We start from the raw sequence: 21,586 nt of genomic DNA, 5'->3' as shown, positions 1-21,586 counted from the left end.
CAGGGAGGTGTTGATCAACCCGGCATGGAGGCATGGAGTCGTAATTGCTTGCAGACAGATCATAACTTATTCACTTCACCCTGGCCCCTTCCACACATGCAGAATAATACACAATTCAATCCACTTTCACATTTGTCTGAAAGTGGATTTTGCTATTCCTTACAGTAAAATCCAGCTCCAAAGTGCATTGAAAGTGTACTGAAAGTGCATTATTCTGCAAGTGTGGAAGGGCCCTCCCAGCAGCAGCCTCCTTTGGGAACCAGCTCCAGGCAAGTGATTTCAGTGCATTATCCGCAAAGAGCTTAACCCAGACATATGCAAAAAGTAATGATTTAATGACCATAAGCAAGACAAAAGCAGTAGAATTTGTGCTTCTTTCGCAGACTAGAGACAATGAAACGTTCAGCTACAAGTTCCCCGTACAAACATGAAACGAGAGTCAGAGTCAAAAATGTTGAACGGGTGGGCGAAGAACACACACACACACACACACCAGGCTGGACCAAAGCAAACCACAAACTGAAAAAGATTTTTCTTGGGGGATGGGGAGGGATTGCTAATTTTAAAACTGTCCCTTCTTGTTCCAGCACAATCTCTCCCCAAACCTTACTGCGGCAACAGCCAGTGGGAACTATTCAAAGTACCTGCGAACCTTCCACCGAGTTAGTACTGTACCATATACATACATACATATATATATTAAAACAATTTCTGATTAAAAGCCTTCATCCAGCGACTTGGCCGATTTCTTAAGAAAGAAAAGAAGGAGTGGACGAGATGCCCGCATGTTTTATGGCTTCTGGTATGGTTTTTCCTGTGCTTTTTTTTTTAATTAAAAATTAATAAAAAGTCGCGCGCACGCACAAACCCCATCACATCAAATCATAAAGCGATCGAAACAGTAAAAATCGCCCCCTCCCTTCCAACTTTGCCTTCTTGCCGCTCCACCCTCCCCCTCCCCATCTTTAAAACCATCAATCACATTGTGTAAAAGTAACAAAAAAGACTATACTACTCGAACAGATAGAGCCGGTAAAAAGATCGCCAGTGGCCTCCAAATTAAGGGAGAGCCTGGCTGACCCTCCAACCCAGGCAGGGAAGGGGGAATGGGTTGGAATCTCTGCTGGGGGGGGGGGCATCAGCAAGGATCCAAACAGAGGCTAAGCTCGAGGGTGGGGATCGAACCCACGGGTGGCAATGCCTGAAACACTCTCTCATATTTATAAATATATCGTACAATACTGCTTCCTGTTTTGTGTCGCCTTATACCAATATGGCATTGTTCAAACGAGGCTGGTGCCACCGGATTCTTACAAAAAGTGGAAATGTTCTTTTTTCTCTTAAAAAAAAAACAGTCGTGAGATAAAACCGCCAAATACCCGCTTTTTAGGAAAAAAAGGTCATTTCCTCCTACTTAAACCGGTTCTGCGCAGCAACAGAAAAGCTGGGGGCGAGGGCAGCAAACAAAATGGCCAATAAGCAAGACATAGTTGTTATTCACAGTGACATGGCTACACGTGTGTGTATTTAGTTCTATGCATATTCTTTCCGCTGCAAATACCAAGATTGGAGGGAAATGTACATATCCATTTCTGCTGTCTGCAAAAACCCACTCGTCTTCACGGCGCACTTGCAGTTAGCAAATCCGCAGTGCGTAACTGTAAATCCAGATTCGCAAAACTATATTCCAGATCTTGATATGCATCCGTTGCCGTAGCCTTCCCAGGCCAGGGACAGAAAGCAAGCCCTCCTCCGCCTGCCCGGCTGACCTGGCTTGACCCCTTGGTTCACATGGGGGTTAGTCCTTAAGAAGCCGCTCCTGGCAGTGCCAGAAAGCAATGTTCGAGTCCCGCCCTCGGTTGGTATCCAAGTAAAAATCCAAGTAAAGGAGTGTGCTGTCAGGAGCGCCCTTTGCCTTCCAGCCCACTTGCGGGAATCGGCCACAGGCGGACGGGCACGGGAGCCGGAGGAGGCTCCCGGGCCTTTGGGGAGTCCAAGCCCAGCGGGACGGGGCGGCTCAGCCGGAGGAGGTGGCAGAGGCGCCGTTGATGGAGGCTTTCCGCGCCCGGTTGGGGAAGGCGGGGTGGTGGTTGCCGCTGCCGGGGCTGCAGCCGCTGCCGGTGCCATTGAGGGTGCTGGAGATGTGCGGGAAGTGCGGGTGCTGCGACTGGACCGAGGGCTGCGGGCTGAGCAGGCATGAGGAGGAGGTGGAGGGTCCCCCGCCGGCTGGGCTGCCGGCCTTGTCGCTTCCAGAGTCACTTTCCAGCTCCCCGCTGTGGTTCAAGCCCTCCACGCCGCCGCGCTGGTGGCCACCCAGCTTCAGCCGCTTGCCCGTCGGCCGGACCCGGTACTTCAGAGGGAGCGGCCCGTTCTGCCGGAGAGACCCAAAGGACAGGCCGGTGAGCTCTGCTACCCCTCGCCCAGACCCCTCCCTGATCCCTCCCAGGGACCCTGACCCTCCTTACCCTCCTCCACGTGTAAATGTAGGCGATGTCCATTAGAGTGTAATAGTCCTTCAGCGGCTCCTCTTCGTACATCACGTCAATCTAGGAAAGAAAGCAGGGAAATCTTGGCTTGGAAAGGGTCCAGAGGAGACTGCCGGGCAATAAAAATCCACACTCCTCCCCCAGCAAAGTTTGAGTTTTAAACACCATCACACACACACACACATCCAGCAGGCTTTCACCCTACAAGCGACCCAGAATATGTTCTATGTTCAACTTAGATGTAGTTCTAGGTGGGAACAGGTATGTTCTCAGATCCATGGCCTTGAATGGTCTGTGGTCTGGCTCTTAATAAGCCAATGCAGAGCTTTTTTCCTTCTTTTTTAAATAAAGAAATTATTTCTGGGCGGCTCTTGTTTTCTACAGACCCTCACCATTAGAACAGAGTGTTTACATGAGAAAGGCTTCAAACGTTTCTCTCAAATGGCATCTAAAGCTACCTTGGCTCTGATCTTCAATAGAAGGAGACAAGACAAAAGAAAGAGCCAAATAACCATTTGATGCTTCCTTTTTTGCTTCTGAAAATAAAGGTCTGTTTTGACACAGGAATGTTTAAGGGGAAAAAACCTAAGCGTGTTGCTGAAATTGATAAGCATATTGCTAAAAAATGCCATATCTTACAAACTGACCTGTAGCCCTGAATTAGATAAGATTAGATAAAATAAGACACTTAACTGGCTTTTTAAAAAAAATAAGTACTTAAGTTTGAAATCTACAATGTATGGAAAACTTATTAGAACTTGACTGTTGTTCCTGTTCCCCCCCTCATAAAACAAAGTACCTGGAAAGTTGGATGTTGCTGTTTTTGTATGGCCGTGTTCCAGTAAGCCAATGGAACATGGCCATACAACCTGGAAAACCCACGACATCCTAGTGATTCCGGCCTCCGGCCGTGAAAGCTTTCAACAATACCTAGCAAGTATTGGAACATGGCCATACAACCCAGAAAATTCACGACATCCTAGTGATTCTGGCCATGAAAGCCTTCAACAATACCTAGCAAGGTATTGGAACACGGTCATACAACCCGGAAAACCCACAACATCATAGAGATTTCAGCCGTGAAAGCCTTTGACAATACCTGGAAAGTATTGGGTATATCCATCTTACTCCGCAGAAACTTTCTCAGGTGCATCACAGTCATTGCTGCTGGGCAGCGCAGATACCTTTTGTCGTTCACCTAGGAAAGCATTGAACAGGCAGAGAGAGATTATTCAGGAGGACTAACACTTGGCAAGGATTGCCACAGTCTAATGAATACAGCACAAAGACAGTCAAAAACTGGTTTTTAACTAGCTGTTAATTGCTGAACTGACAAGAGCCCAATGGAAGTGCAGATGGCTAGCTATTTGAGGCAAAATATTAGCTGTGACTCAGTGTTTAATTCTATAAGAAAGGTCCACATTCCTTTTTTTACCTTTTTTTTTAAATTAAGGAAAAATAGAAACAGACTCTAATGGCCAAAGTGCTTGGATCTTTCCTCATAGCACTTTTGTTAGGAGTTGCCAAGAAGGTATAATAAATATTTGCTCAAAGCCTGTTTGGGGCATTGTTATTCTTCAAGGGAATTTTTCAAAAAAGCAATTAATGTGGCTAGCCCACCAAAATAACAACTTGTTTTCTGAGGTCCAGATCTTAGTATATAGAAAAGTGAAGTTTGTTTACCTCCTCTTTGGATTTCTCTTTCTCTTTTGTTCCCTTCCGCTCCACTCTGGGAATAGCAACAATATTATTTATTTATTTACTTATTTATTGACTGTATATCCCGCCTTTCTCCCACAGGGCTCAGGGCGCCCACAACACAAACCAACAGTCACTCAATACAACTTTATAAACTTTACAAATACTAATACACATAGAATTATATTCTTGTTAACAGCTAGCTAAGGATCGACAGATCAAAAGGTAAAACACACACACACATACACAAGGTCTCTGAAACTTGCCTGTTGTGGTCAAAGAACTCAATGGATAAACTGATGATCTCGTCATCTGTTATGATGCGCTTGTCTTCGTCTGCCACCTCTCCCCTGTCTTCATTGGAGCCAACGGCAGCTGCAGAGAAACGCCCAGAGTAATTTACATTGGGATATTCAGTTCAGGAAGAAGAAACACACCTCAGGAAAGGAGGGGGGGTTACAGTGAGGGAGGAGTAAGCTATTTATGCAAAGATGATCTGGACAGCTATCCTGAGTTTGTATCAAATGTTTAAAGGAACCCGTGCTCTATATTAGCAGGTTACACTGGTTGAGATAATTGGGAAAGAGGGAAACTTTAGCAATCTTGAGCTTTTGAATAAGGGGACCATTTTATCTCCATTCAAAGAATAAACTGGAATCTGGTTACCATCAGTGGTGGGATGAGCAGCATAGAAGTCTCTTCTTCTTTTCATTTCATCTGAGTGAGAACAAATAAGGGACCACTTAGATTATCCCAGGAGACACACATTTGCCACCTCTGACTGCTGAAATCATTGCATGGCTCACTTACTTTTGAAAAGGCCTGGTACTAACTTGTACACAATGTCTTGGAGAGTTTTATCGGACCTGAAATATAAAATGCCAAGAGAGGTGTCAGTTTTCTACCCGAAGTTGCACCTCAAACTAGCTAAAACCCTCTTCCACAAGGTCTAAAACCATGAGCCAACACTTTGCATTCCCCACCATGAGAGAAGTTGTAAAGTAAATTTTCCCACCAGCTATAGATCTGACTGCAACTATTATTTTTGGTGGAACAGTAAGCTCATAAATGGCAGACTTTCTTTCAGGATCCATACAACTAATAATGAAAAGATCAAAATAAAAGTGGAAGGGAGGAATAAAGGAGCTAAGTAGTAAAATATGAGTAAAGGAGGAGCTCTGTAGAGAATTTAGATTTTCCTTGGGCCCCTTCCGCACATGCAGAATAATGCACTTTCAATCCACTTTCACAATTGTTTACAAGTGGATTTTGCTATTCCCCATGGTAAAATCCAGCTGCAAAGTACATTGAAAGTAGATTGAAAGTGCATTGTTCTGCATGGGCAGAAGGACCCTCTGACAGGCCGTTCTCATAAAACTGCTGTAGTTTTCTCTATGGTCAATTGAGATATTGGATAGTATTGACACTGAATAGTATTGTGGCTGTTGTTGTCCAATGAACAAAATGGATGCCCAGTGGCACTTTAAAGACTAGCAACAAATTTTCCCACGTGGTCAGTTGCTACTACTCTGAGCAGGAAAACTCAGCAAACTTTCTGGTGAAATAAAATTTGTTTACTTTTAAGAGTGCAGCAGAGTTTATCCTATGGGAATTGTTAACCTTTTGAAAGTGAAGCAGAAAAGAAACATGAAGTAAACTTCAGCAAAGACTCTTGTTCACTTATCAGCCTATATTTGTGGACTAGCCTATTCCAGTTCTTGAAAGGAACACTTGCGGGGCAAATACTAGCAGCACCTACACACACACACACACACACCCCACACACAGAGGCACTCTCTGGCCTACCTGATGTTCAAAAGCGGCCTGGTTTTGTGAACTTGAGCATCACAAATGGGACAGTACTTGCTGGTCTCCAGGTAGTGAACGATGCAGGTCTTACAGACTAGAAGAAGTAGAGAAATAAAAGATGGGGAGGGTTTTTCGAGGGGGAAGGTCGGGTCCTGGGCTGCTCCCAGAGGCGGGGGGGTGGGGGTGGGGGTGGGGGTGGGGGTGGGGGGAGGTCTAAGCCGAGCGGAGGCGACGGTCCTGCATCCCGCGCAGAGGAGCTGGCCCAGAGCCGACGGGGGTCCCAGCGCCGGAGCCAAGCGCAGCCCCTCGGGGCGCCGGGGCTGGGGGAGGCGCGGCTACTCACAAGAGTGGAGGCACTCGATGATGGTGGTGGCGTCGATGAAGTAGCCCCCGCAGATCACGCACATGAGGTGCGGGTTGAGCTCGGTGATCTTGATGCGGGTGGTGCGGTGCATGCTGGCTGGCTGGCTGGCGCAGGTCCGGGCAGCTCTGCAAGAGACAGGCGGCGAGGGAGCGTTGAGGGCCGGGGTGGGGGCGGTTCCGTGGCGCCCGCCTAGCGCGGCCCCCCGGCCTCCTCCAGCTCCCCAAGCCGAAGGGGGCCCCGCCGCATAGACAAGGGCGCCGCGCACAGCCGAACTGGAGGGAGGCCCGCGAGCGGGAGGGGGGTGACCATGGCCCCACTGCCCGCCCCTTGGCACGGAGGGGCCGCGGACTCAGGACAAAAGGCCCCCGAGGCTCGTCCGGGGCCCCGGCAGGAAGCTGGACACGGGCCGGGCGCGAGCGGGGAGAGGGAGGGCTGGATCCCGGTGCAGCTGCGGAGGCTGCCCTGGGCATTTCCGGCGAGGGGAGACGGGGCGGGGGGGGGGGTAGCGGCGGTGGCTGAAGCGGTGACGGCGATGGAGGGAGGGAAAAGCGAGCCAGGGAGGGAGGGGAAGGAGCCGGGGAGGGCGGGCGGGCGGGCGGGCGGGGGCTGCCTGCCTGGATTTGGGCCCCGCACCTCGCAGCAAGGGCCGTCGGGCAGGGTGGTGGCGGGCGGGCGGGCGATCGGGCGGGGGGCTGGGCGGCCCAGAGGTGCTGCTGCCTGCCTGCAGCCCAGCGGTCTCGGGACGAGGCGCCTTCGGAACCGTATTCTATCCCGGGGGTTGCTATAGCAACTTCCACTTACCCTTGGCATCCTGCCACCGCCCGGAGCGCACCAGGGGGAGGAAGGCGGGGCCCAGATCCGGGGCTGGAGGCCAGGCGGGGCGGGGGGCGGGCAGAGGAGCGCGCCCGCCCGGGAAGGTGGCCCAGAGGGTGCCCGCGCTCAGGGGACAGGCCAAGGGAGGGGGGAAGTTGCCCTGCTGGCCGGGAGCCAGGAGGGACCGCGGGGGTGTCCCTGGACTGGGTGCAACCGCGGGAAAGGCGAGGGGGCGTGGCAGGAGGCGCGGGGAAGAAAGAGGGGCTCTCCTTGGCTGCGGGGGGGGGGGAGATTCCGTTCCCTCGCCGTCCGGAGGGAGGGAGGGAGGGAGGGGAGGCCCGGCGGAGGTGGCGGAGGGAGGGGCGGCGTCTCGGGCAGCCGAGCCAGCGCTGGGGTCTGCGCCAGCCGAAAAGCCAGAGGCTCCTCCCGAACCTCCTCTCGGCCATGTCGGAACCTCTCGGGGGCCTCATCCACGTCGACTCGGGGCAAAGAGCCGCCCAGCCCGCTCCCTCCCCTTCCAGCTGCTCCCTGCAGCGCGCGGGGCCCCCACAGCTGCCTCCGCCGCCGCTGGACTTGGGAGTGGGGGGGGGGGCTCTCCAAACGGGACCGCCGAGACCGTGGCAGGAAAGGAGTGGCGGGGCCGGGCAGGGGGCTCGGTCGGGTCTGGCCACGGGTCTCCAGAGAGTCAGTCAAGCTCCTTCGGCCAAGACAGTCGCCTCGGCCTAGGTTCCCCGCCCAGCCCCGCAGTGCCCCCGACACCTTCTGGCCCGCAGGAGCGGAACACAAAGGTCCCCTCCCGCCCAGCCCGCGCCCCCTTTGCCCCTCTGGCAGCCGCAGCTGAGTGGGGAGAAAAACTCCCCGGCGACTTCAGCAGCCAAACCCCACCCGCAGCGGCAGCCCCGGCCCGGAATGGGCTGAAAGGGCTTTTGGGTGGGGGAGCCACACGGATCTCCCCCCGCCTCCTGCCCAGGGCAGGACAGGTGAGATTTCCTGATCTCTCAACTCCGCAAATGCCCCGAGTTTTCGCCCTGTCTAGGCAAGGAAAAACGCGGCGTGGCTTCCCCCAAAACCCCGAATCCGAGCCAGACTTGCCCAAAGGCGGAGGGCAGCGTTGCTTGGAGCCAAACAACCCTGCCCTCCGCCCCCCCACCCCCCCCCCCCCCCCCCCCCCCCCCCCCCCACCCCCCCCCCCCCCCCCCCCCCCCCCCCCCCACCCCCCGCCCCCCCCCCCACCCCCCCCCCCCCCCCCCCCCCCCCCCCCCACCCCCCCCCCCCCCCACCCCCCCCCCCCCCCCCCCCCCCCCCCCCCCTCCCCCCCCCCCCCCCACCCCCCCCCCCCCCCACCCCCCCCCCCCCCCCCCCCCCCCCCCCCCCACCCCCCCCCCCCCCCACCCCCCCCCCCCCCCACCCCCCCCCCCCCCCACCCCCCCCCCCCCCCACCCCCCCCCCCCCCCACCCCCCCCCCCCCCCACCCCCCCCCCCCCCCACCCCCCCCCCCCCCCACCCCCCCCCCCCCCCACCCCCCCCCCCCCCCACCCCCCCCCCCCCCCCCCCGCAAACATTGCTGGGTCCAAGCCACCCCTAAAAGACCCCATTAATTATTACCCAGGTTGGCCTTTCCAGGGCCATCTCTGAAATCCAGCATCTCAAACAGCCAGCGGTATCAAAGGAACGCCCCGCTCTTCCCTGAAATACTTGCACACACGTGTCTCCATTCACACGCAGTATAGGCATAAAAGACAGCCCATCTCTACGTAGCTGTCATCAGCCGTGAGCAGATATTCCCCTGCTTGCCTGCCCCACCCCCTCGGGCTCATAACATGTACGCGCATGGGCAAGACACGCTGCCCTTTCACACGAGACAATATAACATATTTTTGCTCCTGCTCTCTTCTGCCCACGCGCCTATTCAACCGTGAAACTCTCAAGGCAGCCCGTGAAAACTTGGAGGCCTCGCGCGGGTTACATCCCAAGGAAGAGAAACAGAGGGCAGCCCTCCCACTGACGGCTCGGTGGCACCAGCCAGCCCTAGGAAATGACACAAAACAGCTGTCCCGGCAGACCTGGACACGTGTTCGAGACTCCCCAGAGGCCGGGAGAAACTCGAAGAGAGCAACTGATCACACCTAGTGCCAGGCCAAAAAGGAAAGGAAAGCAGCAGCAACAACAACAATAATAGAACTGAAAGTTAGGACTTTGGGGGTGGTCCACGCTATTTGGAACTGGGGGGTGGGGCGGAGATGGCCCTTGAATCCAGCGTCCCCACAGCTATACCGCCCCCACCCCTGCCCGCTCACAGCCCCGATCTGGTGAAAGCCTCCGTGAAACACACAGTGGCCAAAGAGAGAAGCTCCTTCCTTCCAGCCCCCAACGGGATCTTCTGGGCGCTTTCCTGGAGGGCCACAAACCCCTACGCCAAGCGCAGAGGGTCGGGGGCCACCGCAACAGCAAAATCCCAACAGCAACAGCAGCAACCACCACCACCACCGTCTCTCCTAGAAGGTTGTGAAAACAAAGCAGTACGTCTCCCCCAACGGCAGAACGACATTCTCAGAAGTTCTCTAGCCCGGGAATAAGACGGGGGCTTCTCAACAGACAAGAGCCCTGAGTGCGCCCCCTCCCCTAAAACCCCCGCGAAGCAAGCACAGAAAAACCAACTTTTGCAAACTCCCCCGAGAGGCTGTGAGCGTTAGTCGTCCGGCTGTGCACATGTAGCTTGCAGGGAAAAGAGACCTGCTCTCCTGCAAGAGACCCGTTCCCTGCCGACCACTCGAACAGCAAAAAAAGCTGACCCGGGACAAGACTCTCCGGTCAAGGCCAAAAGGCTGCGCCCCGGTTTCCTTGTGCCAGGAGCCCCGAGTGTCCGCCACCAGCGCCCTGCAGCTCAGACCATCCCCCCCCCCGGACTTTTGCCCACCTTGGAAGGGCAAAGGGGGGGGTGGGGGGAGTCGTAGCATTAAGAGAAGAAACCCAGACAGAGACTGGCGCGCGCCCTGCAAGAAGGTCCCGTAAGTCTCTCATCGCCCCAGCAGCTTCCAAGAGAAAAAACCTCCTGCAACCGATCTGCACGTGGCAAATCCTCGCAGGAGGGTCTCCCTGGCCCAGGGACGCCTCTCCCCTCGCAGGGACCCCCGACTCCGCGCTGCCCGGTCCTCCCCGAAAGCAAGCAAACTCCGCACGTTGGAAGGCAACTGGCAAAGGGGCCCAGGGCGAGCAGCGCCAGACCCGCCATCTTACCAGGGCTTCCCTTCCAGCGCCCGCCTGGCCCCAACTTAAGTTCCTAAAACACCCCGCGAAGTCTCTCCGGGCCCCGCGAGGTGCCCAGCGGGCCGGCCGCGCCCCAAAGCGACCTGTCTCCCAAACGGGCTGGCTATGCCGCCCCTACCCTGCTACTTTCTTCCAGGCCCTGGCGGTCTTCAAGTGACCCAGGTGGCGCCGGGATTTCCTTGGTGTCCCTTGGTCCTTCCCCGCCTGCCGCGAAACAAAGCCCGCCGAGCCGGAGCCGTCCGCGGGGACAGCAACCAGAGACGCCCCCCGAACGGGCCAGGGGCCCAGAACCCGGTCCCGGACCCTCTGGAGGAAGAAAGGCACTCCCACCGGCCCGGGGGGCTGCGGAAGGGGAGTCGGCGGCCGGGCTGCTCCTGCTGCTGGTGCCCGGGCGGCGGCGGGAGCAGCGGCCGGAGCGGGAGGCTGGAGCGCCCAGCCTGTCAGCGCCGCCCCCCCCCCCGTCAGCCCGGGGGCACGGCGGGTCTCCCCTCCGCTGGTTCCCCCCGGCCCCCCTCCGGGACGCGCCGCCCGCCCCTCCCCCCTCCTGGGGCCTGGCCCGGGAGCCCCCCCCCCCTTGCGGGATACGTACCGGGGGCCCCGGGGCCGGCGGGGGACGCGCGGAGCGGCCGGGAAAGACAATGAAAGTTAAAAGTCGTTCAGCAGCGAATGAATGCGAGCCAAGCGGCCATCTTGAAATGAGCTGCAGACGCTGTCAGTTGCGACGAGCGGGCGAGAGAGAGAGCGAGGGCTGGAGCTGCTTCCTCCTCCTCCTCCTCCTCCTCCTCCGCTCCACGCTCCTCCGGGTGGGTCCCCAGCAGCGCCCCTCCACGCCCGCCCCCCGAAATCCCTCCGCCCTGCCCGCCTCTGTCCGGCGCAAGGGGGGGGGGAGGTCGCCGCCGGCTTCCCTCCGCCCCGGTCGCCTCCGGGCTGCCGCTGCCGGGCTCTCAGGCGCGGGCGAAGCCGGCGGGGCTGGCCATTGTCTGGCGGCGGGGGCGCCCCCCTTCCCCCCCCCCGGCGCGACTGGGCAGGCTCGGGGCTCTAGGGAGGCGGGGCGGCCCCGATCCGGCTCCTGGGCCGGTGGGGGTGGCGGCGCCGGAGGGAGGGAGGGAGGGAGGGAGGGCTGGAGGCGCCCCCTGGAAACTGACACCGTCCCCAAAATGGCTCGGAGTTCGCCCGCCCCGCCAGCGTCACGTGGGGCGCCTCATTCCTTAAGGGGGGCCCGCGGATAGGCGGCCCGGGAGGAGCCCACCCCGTCTGCCAAGCCCCGTGCCCCCCCCCCACACCGCCTCGCCTCGCACCGCCCGCGCCGCCCTCCCGTCCGCGCCCCGCGCCCGCTGCACACCCGCGCTGGGCCGCCCGGTCCTCCTGTTCTCTGCGCCGCGGCCGCCGCCTCCTCCTCCTCCTCCTCCTGCCGCTCTTCTTCCTCTCTGGCTGGCCCAGGCTCAGGCGCCGCACACACAATGCCCGCCCGCCCGCCCGCCCGCCCCCTCCCTGGTTCACACCCACCCGGCGCTCCACACACGGGCAGGGACCAGCCCGCGCCGCCCCTCGCCCCGCCTCCCGCCCGCCTTCGCCGGCCACACACCCTCGCACCTCCCCGCCCCGCCAGCCCGCCCCGCGCCTCCCTCTGCCCACCCCCTGCGAGCTCCCGGACCCCCCCTCCGGCAGCGGCACCCCCAGCCCAGCCCCTCCGCGCCCCCAGCCCCGCGCCACCCGGGCACGAGGCTGGCATGGCCGCCCCCTCCGCCGCCCGCCCCTCGCCTCACCTGCCCCTTCCTCGGCCCGCGAGCCCCCCACCAGTCCCGGGGTGCTCCTCAGGGGGCGACCCGAAGCCAAGTTAGCCCCACAACCTGTCCCGCCGCCTTCCCGGAGATCCCCCCCCCGCCCAGCAATCCCTATCCGGAGTCTGCCCGCACGCCTCCTGTCCGGGCTCGGCCTCGCCCAGCATTTCCTGCAACTCCTGGATCGCTTCCCCCTGTCTCGGTCCAGGTCTCGAGGGAAGCTGACCCTCGCGCTCCCTCCGGCCTCGCTGCGCGCCCGGAAGCCCTCTCCTTCACCTGCAATGACCTCGCTCCTTGCGCCCCTGGCTGTCTCAGGCCGTTCTCTCCCTCGGACGCGGGGGTCTTGCCGGTGGACAGCCGCCGCCTTCTCACGTCAGGCGGAGCACGAGGCTCTTGAACGGGGGCCGGGGCCAGACCCGGAGCGGGACCCTCCTCTGCGCAGAAGTCAAAGGCGGTGGGTCCAGAGGACGTCTTCCAAGCCCATCCAACCTTTCTCCCCGCTCCCCACCCGCAAACTACACCCCACAACTCCCCTGCTCACGGAATGTATTCACACGCGTCCCCCCCCCCCCTTTTGTGCTTTCCGACACTCGTCCCGCTTCTGCAGTTCACACGGGGTGTGCCACCGACTCGCGGCCCAGAGGACAGTGCAGGGGAGCTGCGGCCGGACGGGGTGGGGGTGGGGGCTTCCAGGAGGGATCTTTCAGGCGCCTCCAACAATCCCCACCGGGCCGTTCTCCACCCCCACCCTGTACTGAGAGCCCGCGGGATGCTGCTGGGCGCTGCCTCGGAGCAGCCGTCGGGCTAGCATTTCCCCTCCGTTCGGGGCCAGTTTTTCGGTTCAGGCCGAAGATGACTTGCTTGCACGACCTTCCTCCAGAAGACCGCCGCGCCATCCGGATTAGGCCGTCTCTGCCAACACGACCGGGAGAACCGGAGCAAGCCCCACCACCCGTGGAAAACCTGTGGCCAAACCCCTAGGTGTGGATGGATCTGGCTGTCTTCAGCGATGGCGCCCACGCGACCCCCCTTGAGCGCAGCCCGTTTATTCATTATGTGTTTTCACACATTCAAACGACCCAGAGAGAAGAGATCTCCGCTATTCCGATCCCCCGACCCGAGTTTGATGCGCGTGTGAGTGGCTGCTACTTGGCTGGGATGTCCTGGCCCACTCCCAAACGACGAGGACTACAGAACTGGAAGCAGCTAGTCAGACCCTGATCGTGAAAGGACAACAACCCCCTCCCAAACTTTTCGGGGAAGGAAGTTCTCAGGCACCCCACAAAGGAGTTCGGATCCTGGCTGCCCCGTGAAGAAGTCTACCTCAAACCCCGCCCCCCCATTGACTTCCACTCCCTCCACCTCGCTGCCAACCAGAGTCCTTGGAAGCCAATCTGAACTGACTACCAGGTCGTTTAGTTATTTCAGATGGTGGGAAATATTAGGGGTGCGTGGGTGGGTGTTCCGCTCAGCCGGGAATCTGTGCTTGAGGGATTGCTGCCCTACTCCAAAAAAACAGAACTGCCCCCCATCAATGAACAGCATAAACCAACAGAGAGAAACTGACAAGCTATGGTACTTCGACGACCCCCCCCCCCCCATCGCTAAGAGTTTGTAAGGCATGGCTGGTTTTTCACTAGTTCTGCAGAAGTAGTTAAGACAGCCCCAGAGCATTCGACAAGGGGGGGGGGGGGGACTGAAGGGAACAGAGTCAACATTAGATTTTTGGAAATGCAGTTGGGGTCAACTGGGGCTTTTTATTCCCACCTCTCCATACATGGGATGGAAAAACCTGTAATGATACCTTGCAACTACCAGTGAGCATTACCGCCTCCTGCGAAATAAAAAGACCAGTCCCGCTCCCCCCAAAATCATTGGTACCCTCAGTCCACACCCAGGCTCTTCCCAACTCAAAGGGAGATGCTGTCCTCCCTTTTGCAGGTTCAAATTTCCTCCTTCTCCAGGACTCAAGAGGACAGGAATAAAAATGCAAAGCACAGAACTCTCTAAATCTCAAGCAGCATCTCTATTCCTTTCCCAGTCCAGGCTAAATAAGCAACCAGACAAACTGCCACCTTCCCTTCCCCAAGCAAGTTCTAGGTATTCAACTGCTGCATTCAAGAGACAAGAGGGGCTTTAACATAATTAAGGGCAATCTGGCTGTTGCACTGTCTTCATAAACTGTTGAATATTTAGTGACTAAATCCCAGCAAAAAATAGACAAAAGAACGATAGATTCATTTTTACATTATCTTATCAAGATGTAACTTATTTTGATGAATTCATGCTACAGGCAGGCTGAGACCTGCAGGTATGAGAGCTTCCCAGCTTCATGCTCCTTTAAAGTCTTTTTATTAAATTACTGGATAAGTTAATCTTTCCATGTTGACCAGGGGAACCAATACACCCCTTGAGCATGGACATTTCTTCCTTCCCCACAAACCACTACATCACAGATAACTATCACACACAATGTTGGCTGACACGTTTTTTATTTATTAGACATTAGAAATAGATCAAAGGCTTGTTCCAAGGGACAGCAAGATGGTTATTTAGCATGGGTAAAGTTATCTGAACATCAAACGATTACACATCTCCGGAGGACATCTCTTTGACAAAATGTTGCAATCTCTTCTATGCATTAAAATTGCAATACTGTCTAGAAAGTCAGAATTCCATTTCAACCATCTGGTTTGGAATGCCCAAAATTCCATCAAATAAACACAGAACAAGAGGTTTCTTATATTCAAAGAAGTAACTATTAGATACAGGCAATTAGATATAGGAAATTCTTCTTGTATTTACAAGGCCGCTGGGGACTGCAGTTACAGCTGAGTTGTCCTCTCCAAGCTTTTAGCTGCATCTTTAAGTTTCCCAACTAAATCCTAAAAACAAGGAGTCACAACAATATATTACAAAGTACGCTGGGTTATCCACACAAATGAGAAGTGTCATGAAAATCTGTTCTCCTCAATACAGATCAAATTTACATGTGAAAAAGTGTCAAATGTGTTACAAAGAATTTAGCATTCTGCCCAAAACTTGACAATTAATATGTTCTACATCTTTAAGAAACACACAACTGCTCTGTCATATTTTAACAGAGAATACAGGCTGTTTTCATAGGAATGTCGTGCCAGTAATACTGTCAAATCCAGATACTGGTCCCAAACTTAACACACATTTTCTTACAATTGAATGGCCTTAAACCAATTATATGAATCCAGCAATTTTTGAAGGTTGCGGTCCCAAGTGAACTTCTATGAAACTTTGTTCCTCTGCAACCAATAGAACTTTAAAATAAATGCACTGTGTGAAACTAAAGTGACTCAACACAACTCTAACATTACAATGAAACTTCTATCTGCTACTTCCTCTTCTCAAACTTGTTTTAATCTTTTACACTCAAGTTTACCTTAAGTTCATTTCTGACAAACTGCAAATTTATACGGATAAAATGTTCAGTTTAAAATTCTTCAAATTTTTAAACAGTAAAACCAGTCAATATGGATAAGGCCAATTCCACAGACTTTTTTGATCTGTAAGCATAACAGGAGGCAAAAATCAAAGTCCTCTCTAATATGACATTTCATTTGGCAGTTTTCCCCTCTCAAAAGCTTTTACCTACAACATAGGACATCATGAAACTTAACTTTAAAATATACTATAGACAGACAAGCAAATACTTAAATCCTTTTTTAAAATACAGGCGCTTCAACACATTTTACTAGACAATTTTGCAAACCTTTTTGGTAAGATAATTCATTCTGATGAACCTGACTCACAAAAAGATGATATGAAGAAATACCTGTAATTGCTCCATAGAACAACTAAAATTAAGGTCCGGGTGAGATCTGGAGTCACTGCCCTAAAGAAACAAATCCCCCCAAAGTTAGATGTTGAACATCTGACAAACCTTAAGAAATCTTTATGCTGGATAACAGTGAAAACAGCAAAAAAAGTCAAATATATTACCTCTACGTTTAAGGTCATCAGATAAGCAGGATGATAATTTTTATGAAGCTGATTAGTCTGAAGTGATAACAATGCAGGAAAAAGAAAACCAATCAGCATTTACCAGAGGAAAAGGAAGCCAAAAAAAAAAAAGCAACACCCACAAGTTCTAAATTACCTTTATTTGATATTCCAGACGCCAAGAAACATCCGTTATATGCAGTGGACATCTGCCTACACTGAAGAACACAAGGATAATTTCTATGCTGTGCGGGACAGGCCAATAACTGCATCTGTCCTTCAGTACCTCAAATAGGTTACCTTACTTATATAAGAAGAGCTCAAAGCTGGGTTAAGAAAGGAAAGACACTAAAAGCATGTCTCCTCAAAACCCTGCTCAAGTCTAGTCAATAAGGTTTACTCCCAGTAAAGTGCCTTTCAGATTATACTACTGTTTCATTTTATAAATGCGTAGAATTATTGCTATTTTAACAAGGGCCCTGACAGCAAAAATTCAAAAATGCATTTGAAATGAACAGTAAATACTAACATCCACTTCCGTGACATACCTTCCCAATAAGATTTCCAAGGAATCTTTATTTTTCTGAAAAAAAAACAGGGGGGGGGGGGAGGGAAAGTTTGCTATCTGCTACAAATTCAGTAAACATAAGTTAATAGGGAAATGAAATAGGATCAAGTAGGCTTGAAAACCTGATATTCGGTGCAAAACTGTTCAATTCTTTCTCTGTCAAACTTACAGTCTTCTAGGTAAGTGCTAGAAGGGGAGTGAACAAAAACAAACCAAAGAATCAGGTTAGTTGTAGTGCCAGTATAACTGAAAACTGAGGATTTAAAGCAAGAATGCCTGTAGAAATTCCAAAACTGGAATACCTTATGACAGCTCTCTCAGCTCTGTGTTTTCCAGCTTCCACTATACAAGTTGCCGCTGCTGCGTGGCAAAATTTTAACACTGCTGGGTCAATGTGTTCCAAGTCTGGATGATCTAAAAATAAACGAGTGGCTGTTGATGTACTTCGTGGGAAGTTTTAAAATATATGTTGCTTGTATATACCACATTGCTCAAAACTTTCCCAGTGAGTTCAGGGACACTTGGCATACAATTAGAGAATGCATATTAGTGAGATTTATGGTTACAGCTATGGTGTACTGACTGCAGAATTTGTTTTCTTTACATACAGAGCCAACATTAAGACTGGGGGGTAGGGAAATGCTTCCCCAGAACTTCTCAACAGATAAAAGTATCTTCAAGATCCATAATATGACCTCTGTTATTTCCAGAGTTCCTTGCTTCAAATTTGCCCTAGTCAGAATTTGGGCGACCGAAGGCAGATCGAGGGAAAAGGAGTGTGGTTTTTTTTTTAACTTCACGGGACGCCCTGGTTTTCCCCTCTGCGCTTCGTTTTCACACTTAATTCCTGGGATGAACCGGCAAGCGTCAGTTTATGGAACAAGTTAAAGGTCAAGCGTCATTGCAAGAGTTAATGGTATTTTTAGAACTGGGAACACCCCCAAAGGGGAAAATATTTCGAGCCCCCCCCCCCCTCTTTCGCCGGCAAAGACCCGGGTCGAAGTGAACTTTTGCCAAGCGTCTACTCTACACGGAGCGCCAAGAAGGGATCTGCGCCGCTTCGCTCCTTCCAGAGCGGGTCTCCCGGCTTGCAGCTCGTCCGGGCTAAAATTGCGAACTTTGCGCCGAGGCTCCCTTCAGTCAACAGAGCTCTTTCCTCGGTCAGCGCCGCTCCCGCGAGTCCCCCGGAGGCCGCGCGTCGGCCAAGCGAGAAGCCGCCCCGACGACCGGCTCAACCCCCGCAGCCTCCCCGGCCCAAAGCAGCCGGCCCAGCAGATCGCTTTCGCCAGCGGCCGATCGAGGAGCGAAGCCAGGAAAGCGCGGGGCTTCCCTCGCCAGATCGCTGCGCCCCAAACGAGCCCAGGCTGTGCCAAACGGGCTGCAGCAAAGGCAGCCGCTGCGTGCAAAACAAACCCCAGCTGCAAAAACGCCTCCGGGAAGGTTCCGCTTTGCAGCGCCGCAGGGAGGGAGCACCGAAGAGAGCCCCTGTCGCCCGGGCAGCCAGGCCGAGGCAGCCAGGAAGAGGCGAGCAAGCAGCGGCAGCGGCAGCACCACCAACCGCGGGGGGAAATGGAGGCCGAGCAGCCGAGGCGGAAACAAAGAGCCGGCGAGAAGCAGCGGCTCGGGCGGGGGCTGCAATCGCGGCCAGCGGACCGGCGGGAAGGCAGAGAGGCAGAGCCGCCGAGAGACCCTCCGGCTCCGGGGGCTGGTGCGCCTGCCTGCCTGGCTCCTTCCCCGCGCCCGGTGCTCGTGCTGGGCCGGCGGGCACTTACCGAGCGCGGCCTGGTGGTGGGCCTGGCCGCTCAGCAGGCTCCGGAAGGCGGCCTGCAGCAGGGCGGCGTAGGCGCGGGCGGAGAAGCAGCCCGGGTCGGCCAAGCGCCGCAAGCCGCTCTGTGCCGCCTCCGCCAGCTCCATTGTGAGCCGCGCCGCGACCTTCGACACGCCGCGCACGTGATCCGCGCGCTCAGCTGATGCTGCCGCTCAAGGCGAGCCGCGGCCCAGTCAGTCCCAGGCAGAGGAAGGAGAGGGGAGGACAGGGGAAGGGCTTGGCTCGGCTCTCCCCGGCTGCTGGCTGCCTCTCTCTGCAAACCCCGCTCCGTGCACTCGAGTCTCTCTCTCTCTCTCTCTGTCTGCAAGAGTTGTTGTTTTCCCCTGCCGTTCTGTCTTAGTTTGCACCGTGCAAAGGCTTGGAGTTGGTCTCCTCCTCGCTCTTGCAGCTGCAGCTCTCACTTTATGGTTCTCGTTGACCTTCTTCGGGGACTTAAATGCCATCTTTGATTTATTTCATGCAAAATGGCTGAGGAAGCTGCTTTTTCCCCCCTGAGCGCCCAGGCAGTTCCCAGGCACAGGAAAATGCCTCCCCCTCCCCCCCCCCTTTCCAGCTTGTTATGTTTTTATAGGCAAATGGGGGAGGATCAGCTGTCGTTAGGAGTGCTGTAATTTTCCGTCAAGCAAATGGCTTCAGATATTAAGTGTCCATAAAACGGTGGACGGATCTGGAAGTTGCACGCAAGCGGCACACATTTTGTGTTTGGCGAAGTTGTTAGATGATCAATTTGGCTTGAAAAACAGGCTTCCTTTCTCGTTTGTTATGCTGCTAAATTTTGGTAGTCTGCAAAAGTTTATCGTGATAACCGTTTGTTTTTAAAAAAACGTTTATTGTATTAATAGCAGGGGGCTGTTTATAATTTTTGGAAGGGCTTACAGCATTTTCAGTCATTTGGTAGTCTGCAAAAGTTTATCGTGATAACCGTTTGTTTTTAAAAAAACGTTTACTGTATTAATTAGCAGGGGGCTGTTTATAATTTTTGCAAGGGCTTACAGCATTTTCAGTCATTCATTTCTGCAAAGTAGATGTTAAAAACAAAGGAGAAGGCTTACAAATGGAATATAGTTACTGAAATAGGCCACGGGAAGTTCTAAATCTGAAGCTCGTTTGTACTTATTTTTCGGTCCCCCTTTCCAATGAATTAATCTTTGCTTTACCAGCAACCTTATTTTGCACAGAGCCTGAAGTATTATCCTGCTGGTATTTCAGAGTAACTTTCTAGCAACTTAAGTTTTTATGCATCTGTTTAAGTAGGCCCACATATGCAGGATTCATTTGTTATTCTTTACGCTGCTTTTAACAATTGGTTTGGGGTTTTTTTTCTGCAATTGAGTTAAGGTGGTTGCCCTCTGGAATTTCTCGCTTCAGATGTGCTACTGCATTAATATCTCTCTATAAATAAAAGAAATTGAAATTCCTGAAAGGGGGAATCTGGGGGTCAAGTTTTCCTTTTGAGAAAGCTGACCTGCAATTACTAACAATGATTAAGAAATTTTGGATATTTTAATAGTATAATTTTGGAAATGTTCAGCAGTGTATAGCAAGGGCTTCATGGACTGGATTTGGAAAGATTAGCTCATTTCTTGTGGGAGGTGAGGGGTTGTGTCAACAGCCTTAATTTCTGCTAAATTTATTCTTCATTTCCTCATGGATTAAAATAGGATTACTCATGCGGCTACTTCAAGACCTGTGGGTTTCCTTGTTAGCATTAACAAAATAATTTTACTTGCCAACACAAAGTCCTTACTGTTAGCTATTAATCTTTTGATCTTCCAGTTTAACAAGATTTTGGCTTTGTTAGCCACCTTGGGAAGTATTTAAGTGAGATAAGGATTTTGAATAGATGATGCATATCTGTCAAAGATCAAAGATTTTTTGTGAATATGATTGACAATTATTTGTGTAGTTTTGCTACAAAAAGCCAGGTTATGCATCCGCTTTTGTCAGCCAGTTCTCCCAACTGTTTCCCCTTGATTATCAAAGTGGTCCTGGAGTGCTATGAATCTGCATAGCTGATACAATAGCTAGCTGCATTTAAGCTTTTTAATCTAGTTTAACACAAGCTAGCATACTTTTATGATTGCAGCCCAGCCTTCTGATGTAAAAAGCGTGCTTCTGATAACATGGCAGAAGCGATTTTCACTATGTCTGCGGAACATGGTCGGCGCAAATGCAATCTTGGTTTCATTAATGCTTCTTAAAAACCTAAACATTCTTTTAGTATGCTGCTGAAAGAAAACTTCCTTGAAATACAGCTCCCTTAAACATTTCCATGAAGAATAGTAGGCTGAGTATAGATAAATCAGTCCCTAATCATCCTATACCTTAACCCTCCCTAGCAAAGGCCTACCATTTTTCCCCTTGAAAATCTGAAAGGAAGCATTAGGCAGCCTCCACAGGCTGCTTGTTCCCTGCATTTAATGTGGACCCCCCCCCCCCGCAAACAAATAACATAATATTATTTGTCATGTAGAATTTGAGTCAGCATTGCTAAACAGACTGTCCTTCACTCAACCCTAATGATTTTATATAGTGCAACTAATGGTTGTTATGAAGTCCAGCAAATTAGCAGAAGCTGCTGAAGAGTATCGGCTTAATATTCCTTAAGTGATTTGTGCCTTTATGCCATTTCATTATGTTTTTCTCCAATACTGTTTTTACCTTCTTGTAGTTTATTCGAGTTCACATTTACCAGACATTGTGAATAGGTCAGGTCCTATTGGTCCAAGAACCCTGATGAAATCAAAGGTGTCCAATGTGAATACTATTCCAAATGCTGCAAAAAAAAAAAAAAAAAAAAAAAAAAAAAAAAGGGCAATAAAAAAAAAAAATGGGGAAATAAAAAAAAAAAAAAAAAAAAGAAAAAAAAAAAAAAAAAAAAAAAGAAAAAAAAAAAAAAAAAAAAAAAACATTGTCAATCTCCACTCTCCAGAGATGTGCTCAGTTGTTCATAATTGATGATTTGATGCTTTTTTTCCAGTTATGATTTTAAGTTTT

General features: G+C 52.8%; 2 protein-coding genes across 4 annotated transcripts; both read right to left on the bottom strand.

Annotated features, from left to right (window-relative positions):
• Nucleotides 1-314: 314 nt before the first annotated feature.
• On the bottom strand, nt 315-11,899 carry BMI1 (BMI1 proto-oncogene, polycomb ring finger). Of its 3 annotated transcripts, none has more exons than XM_048510895.1 (10): nt 11,780-11,899; nt 6,337-6,482; nt 5,991-6,087; nt 4,995-5,050; nt 4,851-4,901; nt 4,451-4,559; nt 4,170-4,215; nt 3,586-3,684; nt 2,466-2,546; nt 315-2,371 (listed from the first exon to the last, which is right to left on the bottom strand). In XM_048510895.1, exons 2-10 carry the CDS (start codon nt 6,446-6,448, stop codon nt 2,018-2,020), a joined length of 1,005 nt encoding a protein of 334 aa, XP_048366852.1. In that variant the 5' UTR covers nt 6,449-6,482; nt 11,780-11,899; the 3' UTR covers nt 315-2,017. The 3 variants fall into 3 exon arrangements, with proteins under 3 accessions (XP_048366852.1, XP_048366853.1, XP_048366851.1); XM_048510896.1 differs by lacking the exon at nt 11,780-11,899 and adding an exon at nt 11,027-11,599; XM_048510894.1 differs by lacking the exon at nt 11,780-11,899 and adding an exon at nt 7,159-8,162.
• A 2,794-nt stretch (nt 11,900-14,693) lies between these two features.
• Nucleotides 14,694-19,036, bottom strand: COMMD3 (COMM domain containing 3). The gene is made up of 8 exons (XM_048510897.1): nt 18,534-19,036; nt 17,064-17,175; nt 16,884-16,947; nt 16,742-16,776; nt 16,351-16,411; nt 16,194-16,250; nt 16,027-16,086; nt 14,694-15,103 (listed from the first exon to the last, which is right to left on the bottom strand). Exons 1-8 carry the CDS (start codon nt 18,673-18,675, stop codon nt 15,044-15,046), a joined length of 591 nt encoding a protein of 196 aa, XP_048366854.1. The 5' UTR covers nt 18,676-19,036; the 3' UTR covers nt 14,694-15,043.
• Nucleotides 19,037-21,586: the final 2,550 nt, after the last annotated feature.

This window comes from Sphaerodactylus townsendi, linkage group LG11 (assembly GCF_021028975.2).
Source record: "Sphaerodactylus townsendi isolate TG3544 linkage group LG11, MPM_Stown_v2.3, whole genome shotgun sequence".
NCBI classification, from domain to species: domain Eukaryota; kingdom Metazoa; phylum Chordata; class Lepidosauria; order Squamata; family Sphaerodactylidae; genus Sphaerodactylus; species Sphaerodactylus townsendi.
This window is presented reverse-complemented; position numbering and strand designations above follow the sequence as displayed.